Source organism: Psammomys obesus, unplaced genomic scaffold (genome assembly GCF_907164565.1).
Source record: "Psammomys obesus unplaced genomic scaffold, mPsaObe1.curated_primary_1811, whole genome shotgun sequence".
NCBI lineage: Eukaryota > Metazoa > Chordata > Mammalia > Rodentia > Muridae > Psammomys > Psammomys obesus.
In genome coordinates this window covers 7,240,289-7,267,322 of record NW_026591598.1, presented here as the reverse complement: position 1 = coordinate 7,267,322, position 27,034 = coordinate 7,240,289, and the positions used below count along the sequence as shown (strand labels likewise).

At 49.6% G+C, this 27,034-nt stretch overlaps 1 protein-coding gene across 1 annotated transcript in view; it reads right to left on the bottom strand.

Moving 5' to 3' along the window:
• The window catches only part of Csmd2 (CUB and Sushi multiple domains 2), a 547,489-nt gene that overhangs the window by 153,476 nt on the left and 366,979 nt on the right, over positions 1-27,034 (bottom strand). Inside the window, exons 16-22 of the mRNA XM_055610909.1 lie at positions 19,151-19,289; positions 17,923-18,110; positions 17,128-17,316; positions 16,821-16,937; positions 8,344-8,559; positions 6,382-6,570; positions 676-845 (exon numbers count right to left, since the gene is read on the bottom strand). Coding sequence (XP_055466884.1) covers positions 676-845; positions 6,382-6,570; positions 8,344-8,559; positions 16,821-16,937; positions 17,128-17,316; positions 17,923-18,110; positions 19,151-19,289 — 1,208 coding nt within the window. The remainder of the gene's footprint in view (positions 1-675; positions 846-6,381; positions 6,571-8,343; positions 8,560-16,820; positions 16,938-17,127; positions 17,317-17,922; positions 18,111-19,150; positions 19,290-27,034) is intronic.

Sequence of the window (27,034 nt, the reverse complement as noted above, 5' to 3'; positions counted from 1 at the left end):
ACACGCATGTAGTGTACACCATGCAATCATACGTGCATGCATTCGTATACTGTATACAACCTGTGGAACTATAATATACAGCCTACACAGCATGTTAGTATACATGTTACGTACCTGTGTGTATACCCACTACATACATGTGCTCACACACATACAGTCTTAGGGTTGGTCCTGCTGTAATAATACCATGTCCAAAAGCAACTTGAGGATTTCTCCTTACACCCCCACCTCACAGTCCGTCACGGAGGGAAGTCAGGGCGGGAACTCAAGGCAGGCACCTGGAGGCAGGAACTCAAGCAGAAGCCATGGAGGAGTGGTATTCAGAGGCGTGCTCGCCATGGCCTGCTCGGCTTGCCCTCCTCTCGGCCCTCGCGCTACCTGCCCCGCAGGCTTGTCCGCGGGGCAGTCTTTTAGGTGTGGTTCCCTTTCCTCAGATAGCTCTAGCTTGGGTCAAGTTGACAAGAAGCAAAAATAACAGCTACAACAAAAGAAACAAACCAAAGCAACAACAAATCAACCAGGACACACCCCTCCCTTTTGGGCCTCCCTTTCTCCCAGCAGGTGAGGACACCTGTCAGGATGTAGGTGGACGAGAGAAGTCTGTCCACACAGGGACGGCTGGGGAAGCGACCACACGTGGCCACCTACACCCTGAAGGAAGTCGGCTGTTGTTACCTTGAGGAGGTCTCCGTCGGCGAGTTCAAAGGCCTTGGCTCTAAGCTGAATGCCCTTCCCCGGCTGGGTCTGGATGGAGTAGATACACTCGTGATTGTTATTGTAGTTCACAGGAAAGTTGGGGGACAGCAAAGTGCCCTGCGTGCCCGTGACCGAATTCCCACACTCCGCTGGAAGACAATCACAGTGTGCACAGGTTAACCGACTCACACAGAAAGCCACTCGCCGTTCTGCATTAACCTCACAGGGGTGTCAGGGCTGTCTGCTTGCCCACCTGTCCATCTGTCTGTCTGCCTCCAGGACAGCCTAGCAAACTTTTTTTGGTTTGTTTTATTTTTTTTTCTGAGACAGGGTTTCTCTGTGTAGCCCTGGCTGTCCTGGATTCCCTTTGTAGACCAGGCTGGCCTCGAACTCACAGAGATCCATCTGCCTCTGCCTTCCAAATGCTGAGATTAAAGGCGTGAGCCACCATGCCTGGCTAGCCTACCAAAATTTTAACGACACTAGCCTACAATTCTGCCTGCTTTCTTCATCTTTCTTTGCTTGTCTCTTTTCCGTAGACACAGAAAACACATCCCCAGAAGCCCTTTTCTTTCACTGTGTTCATTTATTAAGAACAGGCCCCCCACATCTGTTGGCATGGTGTCACGGCAATAGGAGGATGCTAGAGAAGGGGACAACCAAACCTAGAAAGCAGAGACCTTTTAGTACTCAAAGATCGGAGTTTGTAAGGGATGAGACTGAATAATAATAATCACTAACCCACAGCCGCTTTACCAGGGTCATTGTAGCTAAGAGTCACAAACGCCAGACCACTGAGGCAAAGAGCAGCCATCTTCTCTAGTTTAAACATAGGAACCTGTACTTAGCTGCTTGCCCTAGTGTCAATCCAGAAAGAGGAAGGGCTGGGAAGACCGCCTCCTTGGGCTTGCATTAGGGGCCCTGAGACTGAGACAGTTTTAGAACATGCTAAAACTTTGCTCCGTTTCGCCAGCCAATAAAACCATCCTACCTCTGGAAGACTGTTTCTTCTGCAGAAACAGTCTTTCCCACTTTTCTCGGGCCTTCACTTATAGCAGCATCGCATTCTGCTTGATCTCTTAGTGTTTCCATCTCCTCCACTGTCTTAGGATTCTTTGCGAGGCCGGCTGTCACAGTTCTGCCTCTTCTACATCTGGGCAGTGCCCTGACTCACTCAAGCTTGGTGGCAGGGCAGAGCTGGGGACCCCTCAGCGGGCTCTCTAAGATTCCTAACTACGAGGCTCCCTCCGTAACTCCCCGTGTGGCACCTGCCACATCGCTCCCTGCTTGCCCATCATTCACATTCATCTCCTATCCAAACTATGAGCTACATGAGGGCCAGGGCCATGCCTGAAGAAGCTGTACATCTCCAAGGCCCAGATCTGTAAAACAAGTATTTGTCGAATAAACGGATGAATGGAGGAATTCGGTCATGCACCAGTCTCCGAAGAGGCAGGGGGCTAAAAATAGTCAGGTTCCAGAAGGATGGAAACAGGAGTTCAGATGGCAGACTCATTACTTGTCTGGACAGATGGGAGGTTTGGAGCATGTCTCTGTGGTGGTTGGTGGCACGTCTGCTGTCCCCTGCTGCTGCTCTGTGCCCTTACTCTTGGCTGGAAGGACCTTCAAGTCCACTAAGAGGCCATTAGCCAGCTCTAGTTACCCTAAGCTAGGAGTGTGCTAGATGACAGCCACGGGTCACATGGAGACCTTCAGCACTGAGTCTCTGTGGCCTTTGTCATATGCTTGTCTGCTCTCCTGTCCCCAAAACTACTCTTAGTTCTTGGAAGGTGGGCACGGCCACCACTAAGTCTCTAATTTTCAACGAGCCCTGTTCCCTGGCTCCCATTCTGTTCTCTGCTTTAGCTGCCCAAGACTTTTCACAGGAGCTTGTTTGTTCATCTTGACGGAGAGAGGGTACCTCGAGTGCTTGGAGCTCAGCTGGTGAGCACGGTGATCAAATATCAGCCAAACGGGCCAAACTGGGCTATAAAACGGAAGGGACGAGGAGGCTAACCACGTGCTGGTATAGCAGCTGCTAGCGATTCCCTCAAGCATGTTTCTAGATTGCACATTTCCTGGGTGCCCTCAGCTGAGGGGGAGGCTTGGGGGGGAGGAGGTGGCTGCCGAAGGCTGTGCACAGTTTAACAGGACGGCTCGGTCTATCTGAAGCAGAGCCCGTGGTCTCTGGGCTTCACACGCCTCTTCCTCCATCGAGGGCTGAAACACGAGGTGCTGTGGGATGGACAGACTTTGGAGGCAGACCAACCTCAGAGCAGCTCTCTGAACCCTGGGCTCTTTATCTACACCATAAGAACACCCTCCTGAGACTAGGGAATAAATGCATAGGGTCTGATGTGCGAAACAGGTGAACACAGACGGACTGGTAGGCCTTCACTCAGGCTTGTGCTGCCAGCTCCACTGGGGGTCCTGTCAGCCCTGGAAATCTCAGGAATCTTACCGGAGAGTCTTAGCTGTTCAAGCTCATAGTGCCCTTACTGTTTCTAGAGCCCTTGGCTCTTTGCCCAGCTCGTGACAGTGGGCTTTCTCAAACATGGCCTCTGGCAGAGCTTCAGACTGCTTTCCCAGCCCCTGGTTTCCTGCATTCTGGCTTTCTGTCCTACTTCTGGCCTAGCAAGACCCTCCCATCTCCCCCACACACCCAGGGCACACGTAAGAGGACGAGGAGCTGCTTGCCTCATAGGTGTCCAGGCCCTACCCACTGACAAGGTCCTGACTCCCTGCCAAGGCCTGGATTCTAGGTACAAAAGAAGGGACAAGAGTTAGGAGGGACGTGACACTTGCTTCTGGGAGAGTTTCCAAGGAGGCAGGGGAGATGCGCAGATGCCACAGGAAGCCAAGCACAAGCATAAATGGAGACAAACCAGTGTTCCAGAGAAACAAAACAGGCACATGCCCAGGGAAGTGCCACTGCTGATCCAGACATCTGTGACTTCTGCTGTCCCTGTCAGGCGAGGTCCTGGGAAGGGCGGGGGCTGTGTCTTATCCATCAGCCTGGAGCTCCTGAGGCGGAGGGTTAGGTCTTCTCCAATGCTTTGAGGTTTCCAAGGACAGGACCACATCTCTTTTGTGCACACTGGGGTCCCCTCCCATGGTCAAGGCTAGCTCTTCCACATCAAACACAGGAGCCCCTGAGGCTGTCAAGGGCTGCCACGTCGTGCATTAGAGCTCAGGGCGTGTCTGGGAATGTTCCTGGTGGCACAGAGCAGGCTAAATCGTCTAAGTGACACCTTACAGTGAAGGTGGCAAGTGGGGGCACCCCCTACGGGTGGGCAGGCCTGCCATAACTCTGGTAGGAGTCTCCACTGCAGGGCTGGTTGTAATTAGAGGTGATTATAATTGGTGTGTGTTATTAATACCACATGAAACAAAAGACAAATGCAGTAATGAAAATATTGTGTGGTGTCATGAACAAACAGTAATTGGAATAATGATTTAAAGAGCGAGTTGGTGTAATGAGACTGGCGAGGCGGGGACGTTGGTGGGGTGAGCATCTATCTAGGGACCTAGAGAGCCCCACTGGAAGCAAACACCCTCCAAGGCCCTCATGGAGGGGTCTGCCAGATGTGCAGGCAGCTGCTGGTGGGCAGGTCTGAACTGACTTTCCCCAGGGTGAGTCCTGTTGCAGCTTTTTTGTCTGAATGCTCCCCTTCTGAATTTGTAAAAGATTATTGACGAACCAATGACAAGTCATTAATCCGTAAGTAAAACGATAAAGATGTTATCGGCAAGATGACAATTATGCGGCTCCCCCTGGCTTATGGAAACGGCGACACCTCAGCTAGAATGAGTCAGATGTGGTTATCTCCATTTTTATAAAAAAGGAAGCCAGGCTGAATGAAGGGTCTGGTGGTGCTAGTGGTTTGGTAACTGGCAGAACAGAGGCCTGACCTTGATCTGTGTGCCTGCTCAGCAGGGCCCAGCCCATCCTAACAGCCCGATTAGCTGTCCTCTGCACAGCCATGGACTCCGCAGAGCTGTCCACGGCAGGGCTGGCCTCATGGGCTTGTTTGCTTTTAACCTTTCCTCTTCTTTCCCGTTTTTGTGTCTGTGCACTTGGGTGTGTGTACATGTGGAAGGCAGAAGACAATGTCAACTCTACTGTCCGCCTTGTTTTGTTTTTCAGATAGGGTCCAATAAACCTGGAGCTTGCCAAGATACTAAGCTGGGTGGCCAGCCATCTCCTAGGAATCCCCTTGATCTACTTTTCAGTGCTGGGATTGTAAGCATGTGCCATTACGCTTGGCTTTTTTTTTAGATGGGTGCTGGGGATTGAACTCAGGTCCTCATGCTTGCAAGACAACCACTTTACCAGTTGGGTTATCACCCCAGCCTTCTTCTTTCTTCTTCTTGTCCTTCCCTATCCCCTCCCCCTCTTCTTCTTCTCTCTCCTCTTCCTCCTCCATCCTGTCTCTGTCTCTCTTCTTTCTCTACCTCCCCACTCCATGACTGAACTGGGCAGCTCCGGCATGCTAGGCAAGCTCTCTACCACTGAGCCACATCCCTGGCACCTTGCAGGCCAGAGGGGCAGGCCCCTGTCTTAATGCATGCACTGCTACACTCGTCTGGCCTTTATGCTTTCTGAGCGCTCCATGGCTACCTGAGAGCACCGTGAGCACGTCACCAACTCACCATGTGTTCTATTCTGTCCTGCACCGAGGGAACAGAGCCTCCAGCCACAGTACCAATCGTCCCCACCGCCTAGGCTGCCGTCCTACTTTCTGCTCCCCCTGGACCAAGAGCTCTGACCAACCTTCTTCTAGCAAGAATGTAGGCCAGCCTGGTGCCAACACCCTGCCTACTCCCTGTCCTCCTCGCCATCTCCAGTTCCTCTGCTGCTCCCCTGTGCCCAGTTGACTTGCCAGCTGTTCCTCCAATGCCAAGCAGACTCGTGGCCTATGCCTGGCCACTCTCTCTCCTCATGTCCAGCTCCTCCCCATCTGGGCTAAAATGTCCTCTGCTAGAGGGGCCCTTCCTGCTCACCTTCACAGAGAAGCAGCCTCCCTCTGGCACTGTCCCTTCTGACCCTTTCCTCTGTGCTTCTCATCACCGCTTCCATGGCACACACATATCTACGCGTTCCTGGTATGTTCTCCACGGAGTGTGTGTGTGTGTGTGTGTGTGTGTGTGTGTGTCTGTGGTCTATACTTTTTGTACCTCCAGGGGCTAGAAGCTAGACTGGGGCATACTAGTTGCATCTTAATTGATCCCAGCTCAATTGATTCCACCCATCCCTGGGTGGAGGGTCTCTCTAGGGATTTTCCAAAAGCAGAAGGCCCTGGCCCTACACAGCTGGTGTGGGACTCCTGTTGGGCAAAGGCTATTCGTCCTCCACTAGGACCCCAGCCTACATAGGGTGCTCTGCAAGAGGCATCTGAAAGCCAGGGCCTGTGCGAACAGCTGGGGGTGAGCCTACGGAGGTCAGCTGCACCCCAGAGCCTCTGGAAGTGTTTGGCAAAGGCCGGGTCACGGCACGGAGCAGATTCCTCTGTGTCTCTCGGAGGTAGTTAGGCTACAGGCCCAAGGTCCCCTTGCAGGTGAGTGTGACTGCACTGATCCCGAAACCTAGGCCCTTTGCCTCCCGGTTGGGTGCAGCCCTCCACCTCACACTAAATTTGGCCCACCCCATTAAGTGAAGCAGAAGGAAAGCACGTGACCACCTACCAACACACCTTGGCAGGGGCGAGCTCCACAGGCGCCGTCTGCCCCCCAGGCACGTGATGCGGGCCGTGCCCTCCAGACGGTACCCGGGGAAGCAGGAGAAGGTCAAGGTGTCACCCACGCCGAACTGTAAGCCCTTTCGGATGCTGTAGGCTGGGACCTCAGGCTCTTCACAGGGCTCCAGGTCATACTCTGCAAAGGCAGGCAGTGGGAGTGTTAGGCCCACAGACAGCAGGGGACAGGCCCAGCCGGGGGGAAAGGACCAAAGAGGAAAACAGAGACTACAGCATGCCAGCCCTCAACAAGTGTGTAGAAAACAAGAGCCGTCCTGAGAGCTGAGGCCGAAAGAAATGTTGGGGGCCCTCATTATGGGGGCTCAGTTCGTTACAGGGGCTCAGATTCTGGGAGAACTGCTCCATGGAAGACTTCTGATCTACAACCCCCAGCCCTTTGGATCCATTTTTAAAAATTAATTTATTCAGTTTATGTCTTGGTCACAGGCCCCTCTCTCTTCTCCTCCCAGTCCCACCCTCCCGCCTGCATCCCCTTTTCCCTATTCCTCAGAATGGGGGTGGGGGCGCTACCCAGACACCCAAGTTCATCTATTCAAGTGATCAGAAAGCAGGCAACATAGTCCGTGTCAGAGATATCCCCCACTCCCTTAACTAGTGGGCCCACATGAAGCCTAAGATGCCCATTGGCCTTATCTTCTTGGGGTCTGTGCATTGTAGTATGTCTGCCCTGTACTATATGACTAAAACCTGCTTATAAGTGAGTATATACCATGTCTGTCTTTCCGGGCCTGGGTACCTCACTCAGGATGATCTTTTCTACTTCCATCCATTTGCTTGCAAATTTTAGGACTTTCTTTTTTTTAATGGCTGAGTAGTACTCCATTGTGTAAATGTACCACAGTTTATCTGTTCTTTGGTTGAGGGACATCTAGGTTGTTTCCAGTTCCTGGCTATTATGAATAAAGCTGCTATGAACATGGTTGAGCAAATGCCTACTTGAATCTGAGACCTGGAGCTGGCAGATGCTCTGAAACTTTCTCTCCGGGGACTAACCAACTTCCACACAATCAGATGTTTTCAGGGGGTCGGGGTCTGTGACCCTGCTTCAGGCAACCTATACCAGGATCCTGACTCCAAATGTCCCTCTAGAAGTTTGAGAGCAATGGCAAGCACAGTGGGTGGTGCAGGGCCATGGGCCTACACGGCATCCTTAGTGATTATCTCTTGATGCCCAGGGCTCTGCATGGTAGGGATGAAGGTGCCACTGGCCTTGAAGGCAGGTGGCCTGGGAACTTCTGTGAAGAGGGCAGCAGGAGACTAAGCTGAGACATAGCCAGGGAGGTGCTCATCAGTATCCCTCTCCGTCCCGCTGATGCAGGAGGCCTTGGATACCTCAGGCCGAGGGTGGTGGAGGCAGCGCGGTAACGGGAATGAAGCCCTCTTCTCCCTGAATACCAAGAAACAGCTTTCTTTTCAGGATTCCCAAATGCAGAGCTAAATATATAGTACTCTGAGATTTAGCATTGAGGCAGATACTGAATGGGACGGAATCACTGATACACTAACCCTCAGCTCTTTCTGTAATTGTTAGGGCTGTGAAACAGGAGTGAATAAAGAGGAAAGTGTGAAGCAGGGAGAGTGGGAAAGGACTGTGGTGAAACACTCTAGTCAGCCATCTGGGTCGTCATGTTCAAAGTGTACCCCGAGTCAGATAATGAGACTACTGTGTACCCTGAGTCAGAGAATGAGCCTACTGTGTACCCCGAGTCAGAGAATGAATCTACTGACCCATGCCAAGGCCATTCCTGGGAAGTTCCTCCCTGTGTTTAAGCTAAGAACCTCTGGCTACGTTATTGAGGTCATCCACCCTGAGACTGGAAAGCTGCCCCAGAGGGAAAGACAGAAAATGGCTCCCCGGTTGCTTCTCCCCAGAGACAGTCACACTCATTACCCGAGAAGGTGATGTTGAATCCTTCATAGGACATGGAGAAGTCAGAGATGAAGCGGACTTGAGCCGTGAAGTTGCCATAGAGCCCAGCGCTAATAGGCGCCGGAAGCCTTGAGCCGGTCAGTTGCCTCAGGGGCTGGGAGAAGCTGCCGTTCTCAGTGATGAGGAGGTAGTCATGGCCGCTTTCCAGGTGGAAGGTGTGGAAGGTAAAGAAGACGCCTGCAGAGAGAGCAGAGGCCCAGGCTGGGGTGGGCAGGTGGCTGGGGGCAAACTCCTCATTCTGGTGGTGGGCACTTGCAAGGGACATGGACGGATGATCTGTCTGCAGTGTTGCTGCACAGCCATTCGCTGAGCCTTGATGGAGTCTGTATCATGGGTGAGAATCCAGGGTGTGGAGTAGGGGAGAGCCAATGCGTTAAACAAGTGGCTATGGCTAGAGGGATGGATGCGGTGCTCAGTGGAGACCAGCCTACCACGGTTGCCCACACAGCAGTCTCCAGCAGGACGCGGGGCTGGGCAATAGCAGAGACAGGCCAGTCCCCGCAGGTCACTGGTCACACAGCTTAGTCTAGTCTGTGAACCCCAGACCAGTGCGAGATCCTGTCTCAAGAAAGCAACACCCAAGGCTGCCCTCCGGCCTGCACACACATGGACCCGTGTTTCATACATGCACCCACACAAACATGCACATGTAACTAAGTCATTAGATAAAAGATGTAGCAGTAAGAGAGGCGCGTGAGACAGCTTCACAAAGAAGAGAATGCTTGATTTGAATCTCGGCAGGATGCACAGTCGTTCAAGGAAGTTTGTCCCCAGGAGGTGACTGACTATCTCTGGGGTGAGAGCAGCTGTGGTGTTCAGGGCTTTATGAGCAGATGGACATCTTCAGGAGAACCATCTGGACCTGAAGCTGGGGACAGACCTGGCACTTCACTGGAGCCAACAAGATGGCTGTCCCCTCCCAGCACAGGTCAGACTTTGGTTATAGCCAAATGGTGGTCAGGAGGAGGACGGAGTTGGAGGAGAGGGGCAGAGAAGTCAGGTCCAAGGATGGCTTCTTGCCCTGGACCAGGGGTGGGGTTTGGCATCAGCGGCAAGAGCAGGCAGTGGATAAGGGATCCCAGGAAGGTGGGTGGGTGGCAATGGCAGTTGCGATGCAAAGGGGAGAAGGGAAAGTAGGAGCTGAAAAGTGGCATGAGATTGGGGAGGGGCAGAGGCAGCAAAGAGAACTGGGGAGTGGACAGAAGGGGGAAGTGAGCGCCCTTGGACAACATCGGGGATGTATCTGTGTGTCGATTTCCATAAGGACACACATCCTTGCCACCTACCAAGCGTCCGGGTTGGGGAGGGAGACGAAGAGTGTAAAGAATAGTAAACTAATAATATTCCATCACTGAGTCCTAAGTCCCTGGCGCCACTATTCTTGCAGTTCTGCTTGCTCTGAGGCCAGCACTTAGCAGCTACAAGTGAAGCAGTAGAAACGGATCTGCCAGCTACCCCTGAAACGTGGGTGTGATCTATTCCATCTCCACTTTGTACCGGTGAAAACAAGGCACACCGAGATGAGGACCTTGGAGTCCAAGGTCCTCCACAGAGGTAACAGAGCTGAACCCAGGCCACCTGACTGCAGAGGCGATTCTGCCCTCCACCCACGCCAGGATGCAGCCTCTTGGGCTAGAGGAAGAGAGTAGGTGGCAGGATGGAGGGTGGGGAGGAAGCTGATGGAAAGAAGGGCATTGATAACACAAGAGCTCTTGAGCTTGCCTGATGTGTTTGTGTGGGTCTCTGTGAGAGCCAATCCACAAGCCAGTACATTCATGGGCCATGTAGTGTGCCAAGGACAGAGTCCATTTGCTACTCTGTGTGCGGGCTATAGACCTGCAGAGGGCATCACCTGGGAGCTTGTGAGAAATGCCTCTCCATAGAAGGCTACAATCTGCATGCTGAGTAGATCCTATGGACCCGAAGGCATCGAAAAGATGGTAAATTTCTATATCATCACCAACACAGATGGCACTTTTGGTGAATGACAGCTGGATCCAAGCCCCTAAGGCTAAAACCTTTCAAGATGTTTTCATGTTCTTGCCTCCGTGTGGACAGGAGGAAGCTGGGAATCCCCAAGTGTCTGGGTCTCTGTGGGAGCTGGGAAGAAAAATATCAGCAGGGGTGGTGGGGCTATGGTGGTGGTTCGTAACTACTCAGCATCTAGGTAACCAAGATGCACCCAAGTACCAATATGTTCAAGTCCTGGGTCCCTCCTGAGCGCTGGGCTTGGTGCTTAGTGCTTTGTGCTGAGGAGGACTTGGCTTTAGTGAAGGAGAGGGTTACAGCAGTAGCGGCTATTCTCAGTAGGGTAGAGGAAGTGTGAGCAACTGTGCCAGGGGCCTTCACGGGGAGCACGAGACTCGCTAGCGAGGTCAGTATCACCCCTGGCAAATGGGTGTTTGCGTGCACGGAGGGGACATGTGGGTCAGACACTGTAACCAGCAGAAACAGGTTGATGACACACCAGCCTGCCACTACTCCTTCAGCGTGCCAACACAGCCTCTCCCGGGGAGTAAACATTTGGCCGGGAGGGTAAGGATGAGCAAACCCAGCTGAAACCCTTGGGTTTCCCAGCTGTGCTGATTGCTTGGGGCTCTTTTGGCCGCTGTGAGAAAATGAAGACATTGTCATAGAGAGAGAGAGGTACCAGTTGGAGTTTAAGTCCTATCTGGTGTGACAGATGCACAGAGTGGCGTGGGCTACTGCCCAGGGCAGAAGTTGCAGGGGTCACGGGTCTGTCCACTCCTTCCTCAGCTGCAGTGGGTGAATGGCAGACTCCCCTCCCGGGTGGCAAAGAGTCTTCAGGGTGAGGCCCATCTGGAGGAGCCACCCTCCTGATGCTGTCCTGGCGCACAGTAGGGATCCAACAGCTGATCTGGGCTCCAGATCCTCAGATGACCTGGTAGGTTAGGAGATGCCATTCCTGATACGGCATAAAGATGAGGGACTAGAGCCCATTTGCAGAGAGAGAGCCTAGAATCCCTTCATCATCTCGAGGCTTCATCCACAGAACAGAACATTCAGAGTGGGAAGGGGGTCACAGATGGGAGAAGCACGGACTACGAAGAGTTACAAAGGGCTGTGCACAATGTAGCCTGATGCTTTGTGAAGATTTCCTCAGCTGGCTTTCATCTTGGAGTGTCCGTCCCCGCCCCCCTCCCTTCTTAGTAAGCTGTTCTTCTATTTCTAACCAAGTGTCCCTGGTGCAAGCCTTTGTCCAGGGGCACATAAGCCTGTGAACCTGGGCCGTGTGAACCTGGGCCATGTGAACCCAGGTCAGTAGTCCTAAGCCTGCTTTCTCCAACATTCTGACATCAGTGCTTCTGACCTCCATGTCTAAAAGGCACAACTTTCTCTCCATCTCCCCTTCTGGCAACTGCCTGGATTTCCATCTTGCCCATCTTGGTTTTTTATTTTTTTTCCTCTTATAATTTAATAAAATTGTCTTCAAGCTTCCGAGTCTGCTTTTAAGTTCTTTTATTAATGATATTAAGAACTCAAAAGAGGGAACCCAATTTTCCCCAGTAACTTTGAGGTCTCTGCAAAGTCACATTCTCTGGACCCCTGCAATGCTAATTCCCTTCACAACCCCATACAACCTAAAGACATCCTGTGCACACCTCCTTGGCTACCACCCACTATTGAAACAGAGCACCCCGGGGACACTGGTTTCATACTGAGGGAATCTCATGTGGGGAGAAGGAAAGAGCTGGGGTCTTGGTGTTAGCCAGAGCTGAGGGCTTATCTCCAGGAAAGAGATCTCACACAGTTCTGAGAACTTGCCATCTTGTAGGAGAGACTGGACCTTAGAATGATGAAGGGTCAGACCAAACCTTGCCTAGGATTGCTTGCTCAGCTATGCATATCTCTTGCCATCTATTTAAACCTAAATCTCGTGTTAGGACTCTAAGAATGGATGTGGAGTCTCTCTGTCTGTCTGTCTGTCTGTCTGTCTCTCTCTCTCTGTGTGTGTGTGTGTGTGTGTGTGTGATTGGACCTCTTTGTTTCTCTTCTCAATGTGTCCACATTGAATAAGTCTCTCTTTTGTGTTTTTCACTAATACATCATTCCCTTAATTGGCCTATTGAGGACTGGTGGCCAAAGCTGGTTTTCTCAAGCTGCCAAGGTTCTGGGTTTGACCCTGACTCTGGTAACCCTGCCATATGGTGGCTGAACAATTCTGAATAAAGTTCAACTTTCTCCAGCTAGGTTTCCAATTGTTTGGTAGCAACTCAAATAAGCAACTTGTGGGTCTGTTAGCACAACATTGTCTCAGGAGCAGAGCACAGGAGAAAGGTGTGGGCTCAGTTCCTTTCAGTTCACACCACCAAACAGAGCTGTAGCTCCTGGTGTGACCAGCAAAATCAGAAGAGGGGAAATTGCTGGGAACCAGAGATCTAGCTTTCAAAGAACCCTTGTAAGGAGAAACCAAACTGAAGCCATTTTGAATAAAACTTCCATTTTGAATAGGGGTCAAATAAAATTTAAGTTCCCAAGACCTCTCTGGGTAACTGACAGCCTGTTTGGCAGACAAGAGAGAGACATGTATGTGGGTAACTGGTACCCCATGGATGGCAGGTTGACAGGCATGCATGCTAGGCAAGCCGTCCCACCACAGTTGAATAAACCGACTAATGAGAACAGGATAAGTGTGCCACAAAGATATGTCCCTAAAGAAGTCCCCTATCCCTAAGTTCTAATCGGCAGAAAAATGTAACCGTAGCTTGGCAGAGATGTTTGTGGTATTCAAGCTTAAAAACTCTGTAACATTCTGGCTCGGAAGGGGGGTGGCTGGATCATGGTTCAGCCTGAGTCTGTTCTGAGGCTCTGATTTATCAGTAGTGGCTTGATTACAATAAGTTTTTGTCATCTGCATTGACCTGGTGTTTGGCTTGTGTTGGATGTAAGCAGACCACATCATACTCCAAATATGTCACGGAGGTAGAGGTTAAAATGAAAGTCCAAATTTGGGACCATCTCCTCTCCTCTGATGCTGGCAAGTTCTAGAAACTGAAGCTGAGGCCTGGGGAGCTAGGACTCAGTAGGGGGCTGCAGAGGGTTGGCTGCTGTCCAGGGTTTCTCTGACTGGTTTCTTGTGGATCAATGCTATCAGTTAGAGGAAGCTTGTGTATGGTTCTATGGAAGAACTTCTAAGAAGGTCTGGTCATTCACCACAACCTCTCATTGATTCATGGGCCTTTTATCCTGGCCAGTTCCTTCCTGGACATCATCCTTAAATACAAGGTCTCATTTGATTTCCAGGACATTTGGCAAAGATCCTGGCTTTTCTGACTTTTGTCTGCTTCATCATGGTATACTGAGATCTGGGTCTACATCATTAGACAAGCGTGTGTTAAATAGTCAGTGAGCTGAAGTGACTTTCAGGTAGACATACACAGAAATATAATGATATATACATTTGCCTGTTCACAGACATTCAGACATAAAAATATGCATCTCTCTGATCATAGGTGCCCAGATACAGGGCACCTTGAATACAGGGCACCTTGAATACAGGGGTATTCAAAGGGACCTATTTCAAGGTACCTTTCTAGGGACCCTCAAGGCTGCCTTGACTTCCAAGAGGTTCGTTCTTGCCTTGATGGAGAAACTCTGGGCCATCCTAGCCTTGGGCAGAGTTGGCCTTGAAAGCCAAGGTGGATGGATGCTTCAGTACATATGTTATGTAGAGAAATAATCTTTCTTTCAGGTTTTTTCCTTATGCAAATAGTGTGGTTACATAAAATACATTCTCATTAATGGAAAAAAGAAGTGCAAAGATGAGAATAAAGAAAGAACGGCTCATATGAACACGCTGGGTAGATCTCTGCAGACCATTTCCTATCCAAAAAGCCTTGCTTCTGCCTTATAAATGCAAAGGGCTTTGTGGGGCTTACTTTGCTCTCTGACTTATTGGCACAGCCCTGACGGTCTGCAGACATTTTTCCTATGTTAGTCCTCTCTGTAGCTGCCCTGGATTTCATTATGTATTTGCCCTCTGTGTTTTCTTCATGTTTTATCTTTATTTGTGTATGTGCATACATGTGCTTACGTGTGTGTATATGTTTATATGCAACTTGCATGCAGGGCCTGTGGAGGCCATTACATGGAGCCAGATTCCCTGGAGCTGCAGTTAGAGGCAGTCGTGAGCCACCTGAAGTGGGTCTGAGAACTGAATTTGGGTCATCCTTCCAGTTTCTCGTTTACTTAAATTAGCTAGTTTGTTTGTGCTATGTGTGTAGGAGCCAGGGGTTGACGCTGTTGTCTTCCCCTGTTACTCTCCACGTTGTTATTTGAGCCAGGGTCTCTCACTGAACCAGGCGCTCACTGATTTGGTGAGCAGTGAGCGGACACTTCCCAAGAACCTCTGCTCCCACAGAGAGAGCGTTTCATGTGCTGCCGTGCAGGGTTCTTTACCTGAGTGCGGTGATTTGCACTCAGGTCCCCATGCTCATTGAGCAAGCATGTTCACCTCAGCCATGGGTCCTAAGTTTTTTATGTGATTAAACAAAAAGAAAAGAAAAAAAACCTTCCTGCGAGCTACATGAGACTATGCAGATTTACTAAGTGAAATGGCTGGCTGCAGAGGCCACACTGATTCCCACTCCTGGGCCACCGCTGGGGGAAGCCCAGGCTCATCCACACTGGCCAGCAGTGAGGCCGTGCGGCATAACCGTGTCCATACCACAGCACACAGTGCATTATGATGCGCCGACGTGGCGCGGAAAGGGAAACTGTGTTTCATTGCTGGCTGAAATTGCATGTCTTTAATTATTGGCGGGGCTGATGTTTTCAATTTGTATTTCAATTATGAAGTGTTAGTTTATAGGTCTGCTCATTTTTCAGGCTGATGGGCCGGGCAGAGCTTTCTTACAGAATTTAAGAGCTCTTTACACATTACGTTGGCAGTCCTTAGTCAATTACATACATCACAGATTTTTTTTTTTTTTTTTTTTTTTTTTACTTTTGACTTTGCATTTTCATGGAGGCCTTTTTTTTTTATACAAATCCTATCAATTTTTAGATTTCAATTGAAACTAGCAGCCTTTGCTTTTATGGATTATCTCTGTTAAACGCACGTCCTACCAGAGGCTAAAACTATCCATGGCTTTCTATCCCTGTGGCTTTGTGGATGAGGTGTGGATAGGGGTTTTAAACTTTCCTTTTCAAATGGTCACACTCATTCGTGTGTGTGTGTGTGTGTGTGTGTACATGTTTATAGGGAGGCTGCATGAGCATATGTGGGGATCCATGTGGAGGTCAGGGATTAATGGTAGGTGCTGTTCCTCCATATTTATTTTGTTTTTAGAGATAATGTTTCTCACTTGGACCTGGGGCTCCCCGATTAGGCTAGCTTGACTCTCTAGGGAGCCCAGAGGTCCTCCTTTCTCTGTCTTCCCAGCTCTGGGGTCACAGAGGTGAGCAGACACAACGTCCTGCTTTTCACATGAGTGACGGGATCCAACTCAGGTCCTGACACTTGCAAAGCAAGCGTTTCACCAGCGGAGATTCTTCTCCGGGGCACGATCCCACGGTCTCTAGATTCTGTTTATGTGACCTCTTCAGTGGATCTAAAATGATCTTTAGTCACAGTCTGGTTTGGCATGTGCCCAGAGTGGCATCTATTTCTGGACGGGCACTATACCCCTGAGTAAAGGGTGTCCATCTCCCAGACTAACGTGCTCACCGAGCACTGACAGACCATAGTGACATTTGGGTATCTGGGAGGGTTGTTCTATTTCAACCCCGCTCCTCTGCATGCTAATTCTTCTAGATCAGAGTTTTTTTTTTTTTTTTTTTTTTTTTTTAATTAAAGGCACACATCACAATTATCAGTGACAGACTGTCACGCTCAGATGCCTGAGTTTTTCTACTCCCAGTATAGAAAACCCAAAGCTGTGAGCCTAGGTGCTAGAATTCTTGCTAAACTGCAGAGTGGAGGAGCTGCTTCTGAGGGATGTTAGACTAAGCGTCTGGGGGCAGAGGCTGTGACAGCCGGCTTCCTGCTGATCTCTAGCACAGCGTCTGCCACGTGGGTGGAATCCGGCCAACATCGGTCAGCTGTATATGCGCTAACTTGTAACTTGTACTGCTGCTTTGAACTTGAACTCCCCAGGACTGCGTTTGCTTCCTAACAGCTGAGGCAAGCAGCACAGGCTGGGGGCGGGTGTGACAAATGAATGTGTGTCACACACACCCCGCCCCCCAGAAATAAGGAAGCTCTGTGAGAGGTGGGGTTAGAGTCTCAGCAGTCCTCACTGAAGGGCTTCTGTGACAGACAGGTGGGAAACTCCAGCAAGTTTTCTTACTCGTGAGAAAACCCAGACTAAGTTCACACGTCACCATGTAGTGAAATCTTCATGGAAGTTGCTCTGACCTGGGACCCTGGAGTCCTGGCCACGAGTTCGGTACCTGACTCAGGCTTCAACACTCACCCTTGCCATGTGAGGTCTCAATAACCCAGGTGCAGTTCAAGTTGTTGGGGTAGAAGTCAGGGAACCCCGGTGACAAGATGGTGCCACTGGAGCCTTGGATGAAGCCACCGCAGAGAGCTGCAGGAGTGAAGTGGGCAGAGAAGGTCAGAGTGTCTCGGAGAGCTTCCCCTAACCATCCTTCATGAGTCCCCCAAAACCGCCAACCTCACCGATGAGGTTGGGGAGTCAGTGACTCGGGGCCCTGGCTCACCAGGGCAGATGAATGTGCTCTTTCAGCCCCACCCCCCACCCTGCTGTGGCGCCTCACCTTCACAGCTGGGAAGGGCGCGGCTCCACTGGAAATTCGGCTCACACTCCAGGGGCTCCCCATCGCTTAATGTGTAGCCAGAGTCACAGCTGAAGGTCACCAGAGCACCCACATAGAAGTCATTGCCGTGACGCTGCCCATTGACGGGGATGCCTGGGTCCAGACAGTGGTCTGACTGCAGCGTAATAGCTGGAAGAGAGAGGCCACGGCTGTAACAGACATCGGTCGATGTCAGCCAAGTAACCGACTCATGAGAGGTGGCCCTTGGTGTTCATGGAAGGTGGGGTGGGAGGTGGCATTTGAAAGGCCCAGCTCTCAGGCCGGTTCACACATTCAACACAGATCTGCCATATGAATGTTCACTATGTCTTGGGCACGATGTCTCGGCTTAGTGAGTGACAGAGAGTGAGTGAGCAAATGACTCTGTCCTCATGATGCTCTCAGCCCACACCCATGGCACTTCCTAATTTGATCTGGAAAGTATTGACATGAGGTTAATCCTCTAAGTCAAGAGGATGAATTGGAGATGATGAAAAAAAAGGCAGGTGTGAAGGAGATGGCAGCTGACTTCAAGTTCAGGGTCGGTCAGTCAAGTACTTGATCCCATCATGCAAGCTATGGCCGCAGCCAATCACCCGTATACAGAGGAAGCTGTGAGGTGACGCGTGAGAGAGGCTGAGAACGAAGGAGCACCTTCCAGTGAGTACATTTCTATCAGATAATGCTCTAGGATGGTTGGGGCTGGGCCCAGGGTGGAATACAGTCCACCTCTTTGCACCACCCGCTGAGACTCACTCTCATAGCGGAGCTGGAAGCCGATGTCCGAGTGACTCTTGTCAGTGGAGAAGAGGAGGTAGAGGTAGTTGCTGGTGCTGATGAGGAACTGGGGTACCTGGGTCCCGTGATAAACTCCAATCAAAGGCGAGGAGTATGTCCTCCCGTCTCGAACCTCCAGGGTGTCATAGTTGACCTCAGTCTTAAACCTATCAATCAATGCAAATAGAGATGTCTGACGAAACTCAGAACGTATCTTTTGCCCTGCCTCACCCGGGGATCCAGACAACCAGATTTCAGCAGATAGGATGTTTTTAATACAATTTGCATACATTTTCTAGCCCCTGGAAGGACTTCCTCAACTGTATATAATTCTCTTTCCCCTCCAGTCAAGAAAGTACACTCAATGTCCTCTTTAGAACACGGGCTAGAACCCATCTTAAGACCCAGAGACAAAAGCTTTTTGGGGTTTGGAATGTTCTAGGCCAGGGGCTCATCCACTGAAGCCCCGGGATCAAATCTGATCTTTGGCTTAGGGAACTAAGACTAGCTTTCACATCTGTGAAAAGATGTTTCTAAGCCCGGAGCCATAAAGAGTGTTCAGCAGGTCACGCAAGGTCAAGGGCCCCATGGTACACAGCATGCTGCCTGTGCCAACCTTCACAGGACAGTTTGCAGACTATGAATTTCATGCCACTGATGCTCCACCTGGAGGAAGTCTAGGTTCATATCTGGGAGGCTGCCTTCCCACCATGGGGCTCAAGTAGAGCACTCCTTTCGAGCAGAGGGAGTAGTTGAGCAGGATTTAGGAGAGAGGTTGGGGGGGCACTCTTTCCCATGCTCAGAATGTGTGGGTTCTGTCTAAATTTGATGGTGTTTAACCTGCTCTTTCTCTCTCTCTCTCTCTTTTGAGACGGGGTTTCTCTGTGTGAGTTTCTACTGTCCTGAAACTCACTCTGTAGACCAGGCTGACCTTGAACTCACAGAGATATGCCTGCCTCTGCCTCCTGAGTGCTGGAATTACAGGCGTGTGCTACCACTGCCTGGCTTATCATCTCTCTTTAAGGGGCTAGTAATTCTAGGGTCCACAGATTCCCGATACATCAACTAAATTCAAGCTTAAAGTCATCCAGGCAGTCAAGCCCATGGCTTCCACCTGGCTGAAGTCTTTTCATTGGTGCCACACTCCCCACAACACTGTCACAGGGGAGACATCACCCCCCCACCCGCAGGCTGCCATCAGAAGCACCTGTCAAATGTAATTTTGATGGGGTATCCAGGTTGGGCTTCGATCACCCAGGCGCAGCTCAAGGCATCCTTGTAGAAGCCAGGCCAGCCTGGAGAGAGGATGGTCCCGCTGGGGGAAGTCAGATGACCACCACAGGGAGCTGGGGGACAGAGTGAGAAAAGAGGATTTGTTGAGAGACAAATGAATGAACAAATAAACAAAAACACCCTAAATGTGTTAGCCAACAAGGACTTGTTTTGTTTTTATGGAAAATTACATAAAGTCTGAACTGTGAGCTTTGCCGACTGGGACCCTTATAGATGTGACCCGTTACATCATTTGCAGGTTTATAAAAGGCCTAAAGGAAAAGGCTGAAAATTCTCTCAGCAGTCTGTTTGTCATTCCAGTGGGGCTAATATTTAGGTCACACTGCCTTTTTCTTTGTTCCCCACTCAATTGTTGGGCCTGAGGCAGAGGCATCAGCCCAGGCCCACTTCCTCCCATCAACGCTAGGGAGCTAATGGCTAGACTTGGGGTCAGCTCAGGGCAGTGTTATGTCTTGCCGTACTATGGGTACCACGATATTTGTCTTCCCCAACAGGGATGCTCAGTATTTAGCATAGCACGTGACACAGAACTGTCTCTCCATGACTGCTGGGTAAAAGAATGGATGCAAGGATGGATGGATGCAGTCGGGGCAGGTGATTTGGCAAGACACTGGCTGGTCCATCCCAACCTCTGGCCGGTTTTGGTCTCATGAAGCATGTCATTGCCTCCTGCTTAGGCTCTTCCCCATGACTCCTTCTTCCAGATGCCATGCCCTAGCCTCCTATCCTGCGTGATGGTGATCAGGGCTACTCCATCATTCTTCCTTCAGGACCCTTGAGGGGTTCACTCTCTAACCTTTTTAAAGCCATGCTAAGTCACGTGGCTGAGTCAATAGGCTGAGAACATGAGTGATGCCCACCTGGAAATGTTAAAAGCCAGCAAGTGGCTTGTAAAATATCCTCTTCCTGTTTCAGTCACTGTGGAAACAGGCGTCAAGATGAAAACCCCACCCACCTGGCCCCACCCACCCGACTCCCGAGAAGTGGGCCCACTTATGAGCCATGCTGAACATTGTGATGGCTAAATTTTATTGTCAACTTGATGGGGCCTAAGATCACCTAGGAGAGAAGCCTCCAGGGATGTCTGTGAGGCAGCTTCTACAACAGGTTACCTGAGGGGGTGGTGGTGAACAATCACCCTAAATGCTGGACTCACCATTTCCATGGGCTGAATAAAAAGAGAAAGAGAACAGGGTAGCCACGTTCATCTCCCTCTGCAGCACGGCCAGCTGCCCCCAGCTCCGGTACCATGATTTTACTGCCATGAGGAACTGCACGCTTGTGAATCAGATTAAACCTCTCCCTCCTTAAGCTCCTTTCGTAAGTTGCTTTGTCACAGTGATGAGAAAAGTAACGCAAACACTTAGCTTAAACAGTCCGCCATCTTGACTGGAAGCTGTCGGGGCTGCTGCTGCTGGTGGTGGGGTGTTGCTTAATAGTCTGATGTAGGTCACGTAACACTTGCCCAAGCTTCGAGAGGGGGGGACCATACCACCACCACACTAAGGCTGAGCACTGGGTGCTCATGCCATGTCAGGCATTTCCACACATACATGACCACAGTCCTCACCGTGAGGCTGGTGCTGTGATCATTGTACGAAGCTGAGGATCACGGAGGCGGAGTAATTAGCGTGGGCTTGGAATCAGGAAAGACAACACAGAAACAGTCTAACACAGTAAGCAGTCTCTGGGCTGTCAAGAAACTCCTGCTTCCCCTAGACCAGTGGTTCTCAAGCCTTCCTGATGCTGTGACCTTTAACACAGTTCCTTGGGTTGTGGTGACCCCCAACCATGAAATTCTCGTAGCTGCTTCGTCACTGTAATTTTGCTACTGTCATGAATCGTGATGTAAATATCTGTGTTTTCTAGTGGTCTTGGGTGACCCCTGTCAAAGGGTCTTCCAACTCCCAAAGGGGTCTTGACACACATGTTGAGAACCGCTGCTCCAGTGCCTTTTACTGCAGACCTACTAGAGGCCAAACACTCCTGAATAGGACTGAGGTGCTTTGCAAATTCTTCTAGATGCTTCCAGGTCATTGTCTAATGTTCCTCAAGCTGAATTTTTTCCCCTTCCCTTCCTTCCTTTCTTTCATCCTTCTTCTCCTTCCCTTCTCCTTCTCTCTCTTCCTCCCTCCCTCTCTTTCTTTTTAGTTACAGGGTCTCCTGCAGCCCACGATAGGCTCAAACTCACTACATAGGCAAGTATGCTTCTGATCCTGCCTCCACCTTCAGAATGCTGCAGTTACAGGCATGCAGCCTCAGGCACACAGTTTGTGCAGTGCTGGGGATCAAGCCCAGGGCTTTGCACAGGCTAGGCAAGCATTATTTAGCAGCTGAGACGCATCCTCAGCCCAGAGATTCTTCTCCTAAAAACATTGCATTTCGTTTTAGAAATTGACGTGTGTGAGTGTGCTGCCTGCGTGTATGTCTGTGCATCATGCCTGTACTAGTGCCTGAGGAAGCCAGGAGCGAGTGTCATATTTCCTAGAACTGGCATTACAGGTGGCTGTGAGCAGCTGTGTAGAAGCCAGGACCCGAACCTGGTTCCTCTGGAACAGCAACAAGTGCTCTTAACTGCCGAGCTATCTCTCCAGCCCCAGCCCAGACATTCTGAATAGAAAAGCACGTTAAGATATTTGATTAAAAAAGAAGATAACAATAGTAATAACAACAGGAAGAAGGTGCCAATACCTCTTGATGCCTTACTTGGGTTGCTTTATGATTTCATCCAAATGCGTGCTAATAAAGTTATTATCCCCATTTTACAAAGGAGGTAACCAAGACCAAGTAGGTTAAGACACTAGATAAAGGACATTAAGCTAATAGAGCCAGAGCTGAGATTTAACCTGAAGACCTCTGTCTCCAAATCCTCCCTCGGCACAAAGCAAGCCCCTGTCACACAGACCGGAATGAGCTGGAGGGTACCCAGCGATCGCCAGGTGTCGGGGCTTAACGTGGATTATCCCGTGAAAACTGCAAAGCAACAAGGCACATGTGTTGCTACCCTCATTCTATAGAAGGGGATTATTGCTCTGATTTCTGTGAGTAGAGGCTTAGAGAAACGAAGTAATTAGATGGTGGCTATATAAAACATGGAGAACTAAATCACACACGTGTTCTGTCACTTCTGCAGCTCTGCTTTTCAGAACCCATCCGTCATCTCACTCGAATCACCTCCTTCAGCGCGTGTGTGAGACCTCGGAGGTGGGGAGGGGTGTGCCTGCTGCTGTGACCAAGAGGGCTCAAGCAGGTACTCCGCCTTGGCTGTCAATCATTCCAGGCCCAGCCTCTCTGGCTACTGGATGTTGACCTCCTCGTTCAATTTCCGGGAAGCCACAGGATGAAGGCAGAGTTATGTTCCCTGGCTGCAGTCAGATAAACGCAGCCCTGCCTCAAATTCAAATCCTTCCTTTGGTGGCTCCCTGTTCTGGTTTTTCTCTGTTCTGCTAGTACTGCTTTAGGTGGCTAATCTCTTCTTGAGCACATGTCGCGGCCAACTGACCTCTCTACTCCATCCTGCATTCTGTTACTCGCATATTCCAGAACGGTCCATGACTGGCAGGCTCTAGAGAGGAGTCCCGGATGCAACGTCTCTTTACCAGTTCCGCTTCCGAGCATCACTTAGATCAGTAGCACCGCACGCCTTTTATGCTTCATCTGAGTGGGTGCTAACACTTCACTACTCGTTTAACTTTTAATGTAGTGCATCTCTGTGCACATGTGAGTGCGGGGGCCCTCGGTGCTGTTTATCTAAAGAAGAGGTCATATGGAAGTTAAATTAGAAGCTAGAGAGATGGCTCGGTGGTTAAGAGTGAGTACTGCCCTCGCAGAAGACCCGAGTTCAGTCCCCAGCACCCTCGGGTAGGGGGGCGGGGGGGGAGTTCATTCTCACCCACTAACTCCAGCTCCAGTGGATCTAACACCTTCTTCTTGCCTCTCCAGGCACCTGTGCTCACATACACATACACACACGTAGACACGCATATGCATACACACAGCTGAGAAGTAAAAATAAAACTTTAAAAAGTTAAGTTGGTATTAAAGTGTAGTACCCACTCAGATGAACAATCAATGAACAGGTAAATTGAAAACGGGATGCATTCCCCATGGGTAGAAGGGATATGCTCAGAGCTTTACTTTCCCCAAATGTACATTGTTTGTTTTTTGTTTTTTGGGTTTTTTTTTTTTTTTTGGCAGATTTAACTCTGGAACTATATAATCACTTTGCGTAATTAAAAATGATTAAATTTGATGTGCAATTTCTAAAAACTTAAACTGAATACAGTGCTATCTTGTACACTTATGTTTAAGGACGTAAAGAGATTTTTTTTTTTTTAAAGAGGTAGTAATTCGATAGCCCAGGCCTCTGGGGAAATACGGATATAAAGAACGGGATGATGGTGACGATGACAACAGTGGTGATGATGATGAATGAGCCAATTCTGCTAAGTGTGTTAATGTTCATAGCACCGTCCTGACTACTCTGAGAGCTCTGGGTGTGCATCCCAGCATGGGAAGTCATGACGGTGGGTGGGTGGGATCTGCATTTTGGGGCAAGAGCGAAAAGTCGGGTGAATACGATACCAAGGAAGTTAAGGTTAAAAGATAAAAGCTTCCTTATTTAAAAGGAAATGATCCCACACACGTTTTCTTGGATAAAGCGTTTCTCAGCTGCGTTCGCTGAAAAGGCTTACACAGGGCGAGTCGATAGTAATAAGCACTCTTTAGCACTCTAGATTCTAAACATCAATTTGCACTAAAAAGTGCCTTCGAGAAAACAACTGACTCTAGGTCAGGAGCAGGAGATGTCCAAGAAGAGGCTGGGCCACCTTCAAAGGGCTCCTGCTAGCCAGGAGGACAATGTGAACATCAGTTAGAATGAGAGCTGTAAACACACAAGATAAATGTCCATCCACTATCCTCTATTGATGCTTAAAACAATGCTCAGAAGACGTTAGGCAGTCCACTCGTTAATATGCAAATAATAACAATATATTAAAGAAAATAACTGTTTCTTCGAGATTTCAGTGTTTCCTCCAAGTATTCCAGCTTATAAGAGAGAAACAACAGAGTCCTGCCATTTTGCAGTCTCAGGCTGGGATCCTAGACAGCCCCCAGTGTCCCAAAAGAGACATTACGTGCTGTTGATGGAGGCACAATGAACGCTCTGCCTATTAAAGGGTCTGGTAATTAAACGGCGACAACAACGAAAGGAATCCACGTGTGATTAAGCATCTAGACCTCGGTGCCACTTGAAGAAATACAAGAGAGAGGGCATCATGCTCACCAGCCACTCAGGGAATGTACCAGCAGCAGCGTTCAGAACGCAAGGGGCGGGGAGACAGCTCAGTCAGTAAAGTGTTCACTGTGTAAGAACGAGGACGTGAGTTCGAGCCCCCCCACCCCCGGCACACACATCAAAAGCTGGCTAGATTACTGGGACTCTGTTGGCTACCTAACTGACCCTAACTGATAAGCCCCAGATCCCAGCGAGAGATTCTGTCCGGCAAAACAGGTGGATAGCTCTTGAGAAGTAACACGGGACCTCTGGTGTGTGAGAGACTGTCTAAAACAAAACAAAACAAAACAAACAAACAAACACCCCAAGGTATATGTTTCTGAGCAACACTCGAGGCTGTCTTCTCGTCTCTGTGTGTGCATGTGACCATGCACATAAACACACATGAATCCACATCCACGCATGCACACACATCTTCACCAACACACACACGCCCATAGAGGGATGCTTGCGCATCTACCCGCACACAGGTCATACACACACAAATTCAGAGAGCAAGAGATGTCTTGTTATGGGAGTAATTTAGTTTAAAAAGAAATGGCAGGAGGCAGGAATAGAGTCCCTGAGATTAATAAGTGACTGGAGAGCTGCCAGTTCATATAATGCACGGACTAGAAAGCCCCTCTAACCTCTTATGTGGGCCTTCTTATACCTGTTAGAGATCGTCACAGAAACATATCAGACTTTTCCTAGGGATGTCCCATCATGCCGGAAGTTCACCCCAGAGCAGCATAGTGATGGTTGGGAAACGAATGGGCGCATGACCCAAGCTCAGCAGGCTACAGATTTGTACTTGAGGCTGAAAGGGAAGGAAGGGGTAACGGCTCTGTAAGAGGACCGAGGAGAGATCTTGGGTCTAACCCAGTGCCTGGCACAAACACGATGTGGTTGGCAAACATTTGTGAAGGGAAGAAATACCAGTTATAAGCTGAGCTTGCCCAGGAAGGCCCCCATGTTCACAGCCCAGCTTTTGACTCAGGTGCCAGAGATTCAACCTCAGGTCCTGCCCAGCTGGGCATAGCTTTACCGCCCGAGGCATCTTTCCAGCCACTGCAGCAAATTCTTAAATAAAATTTTCCATGAGAAATGGGCTTTTTTTTTTTTTTTGGAACTTAAAAAATATTTACACTTAGACATGGTTTGAAACTTTCACGATAGATTCTTTTAAAAACAGAAATATGAAAGCGTTCATCAGAGCTCACTGATCTCTTTCTTTTTTTTTTTCCAGTGTAATTCTGTGAGCCTGAATGTTTTCCTGAGTCCAGTTTGAGAGTCTTTGTTTTTGATGGGGAGTTTAATTGCCTTTATTGTCATAACTGATACATTTGTCTTACGACTGTCACTTCCTTTTATATTTTCAGTTTCTGAGACTTGTCTTTGGCAGCAGGCAATATGCTTCCTTTTGTTTTAATTTCCTACTGGGATGTGAAAAGGAGAAAACTTGCTTTTTGTTCTCGTTGTGAATACTTTGAAGTCTTTCATGAAGACATTTGATATTATAGTCTTTGTAGCGATATAATCCTAAAAGGGCAGCCCAGAATCTAGGTGTGGATTCCTGCACAATCTCTCAGGTGCTGGGAGGGTGCTGGGCAGGTGGCTTGTCTTTCTGAGCACCAGTGGGGACAATAACTACACCTGCAGTTTGGTGACACCCGCCTAACACCTGTCACAGAAAGGCACAGCTACTTGGTTCTTCCTTGAAACATAGACAAGGAAGAGACGAACATGAAGGACATCCAGGCACTGCTAGGAAGAGGCCTCCTGTACCTGCAAACATTCCGTAGGACATTTCTGACTTTTCATCACACACAACTACAGACCCCTGCTGACGGCCGCACCCAGCCTAGCCACTCACGTGCAGCCCATAGCTGCTTTTGAGTGGCAGTGACAGAGTTGAGGAGAGAGAGGCCTCAGGGTCCATGAGGTTGAAAATATCCCCTCTCCAGCCCTTTAAGAAAACCTTTGTCCACTCCTGCAGGTGACGATCTTCCTCCTCTCCAAATTTAGAAGCCATTTCCTTCCTACCTTGTCCTATTACAGTCTTTCCGAACCAGAGTGGCTCTCAGAATAGATTAAAGGAATGTCTATAAGACCATTAGCGTCTGCATTTAATTGTCCACCAGGTGGGGATACTTAATTAAAAAAAAAAACCCAGAACAAAATAGACACAAAGATGTTGATGAAGAACCAGGGGCCTCAACCAGGCACAGATAAAAGGAAGGAGCAAGGGGATGAGGGTGGGTTCTTGGGCCTTGATTATCTCTCCCACCCTAAGGTTTTTGTTTTTGTTTTGTTTTTTTGGGGGGTGTTGGGGGTTTCAAGACAGGGTTTCTCTGTGTAGCCCTGGCTGTCCTGTTTTGGCTTTGTAGACCAGGCTGGCCTTGAACTCAGAGTTCTGCCTGCCTGTGCCTCCCTGAGTGCTAGGGTTAAAGGTGTGCTGCACCACACCCAGCTCCACTCTAAAGTTTTAATGTTAATGTTGTTAAACCTAAATAAGGG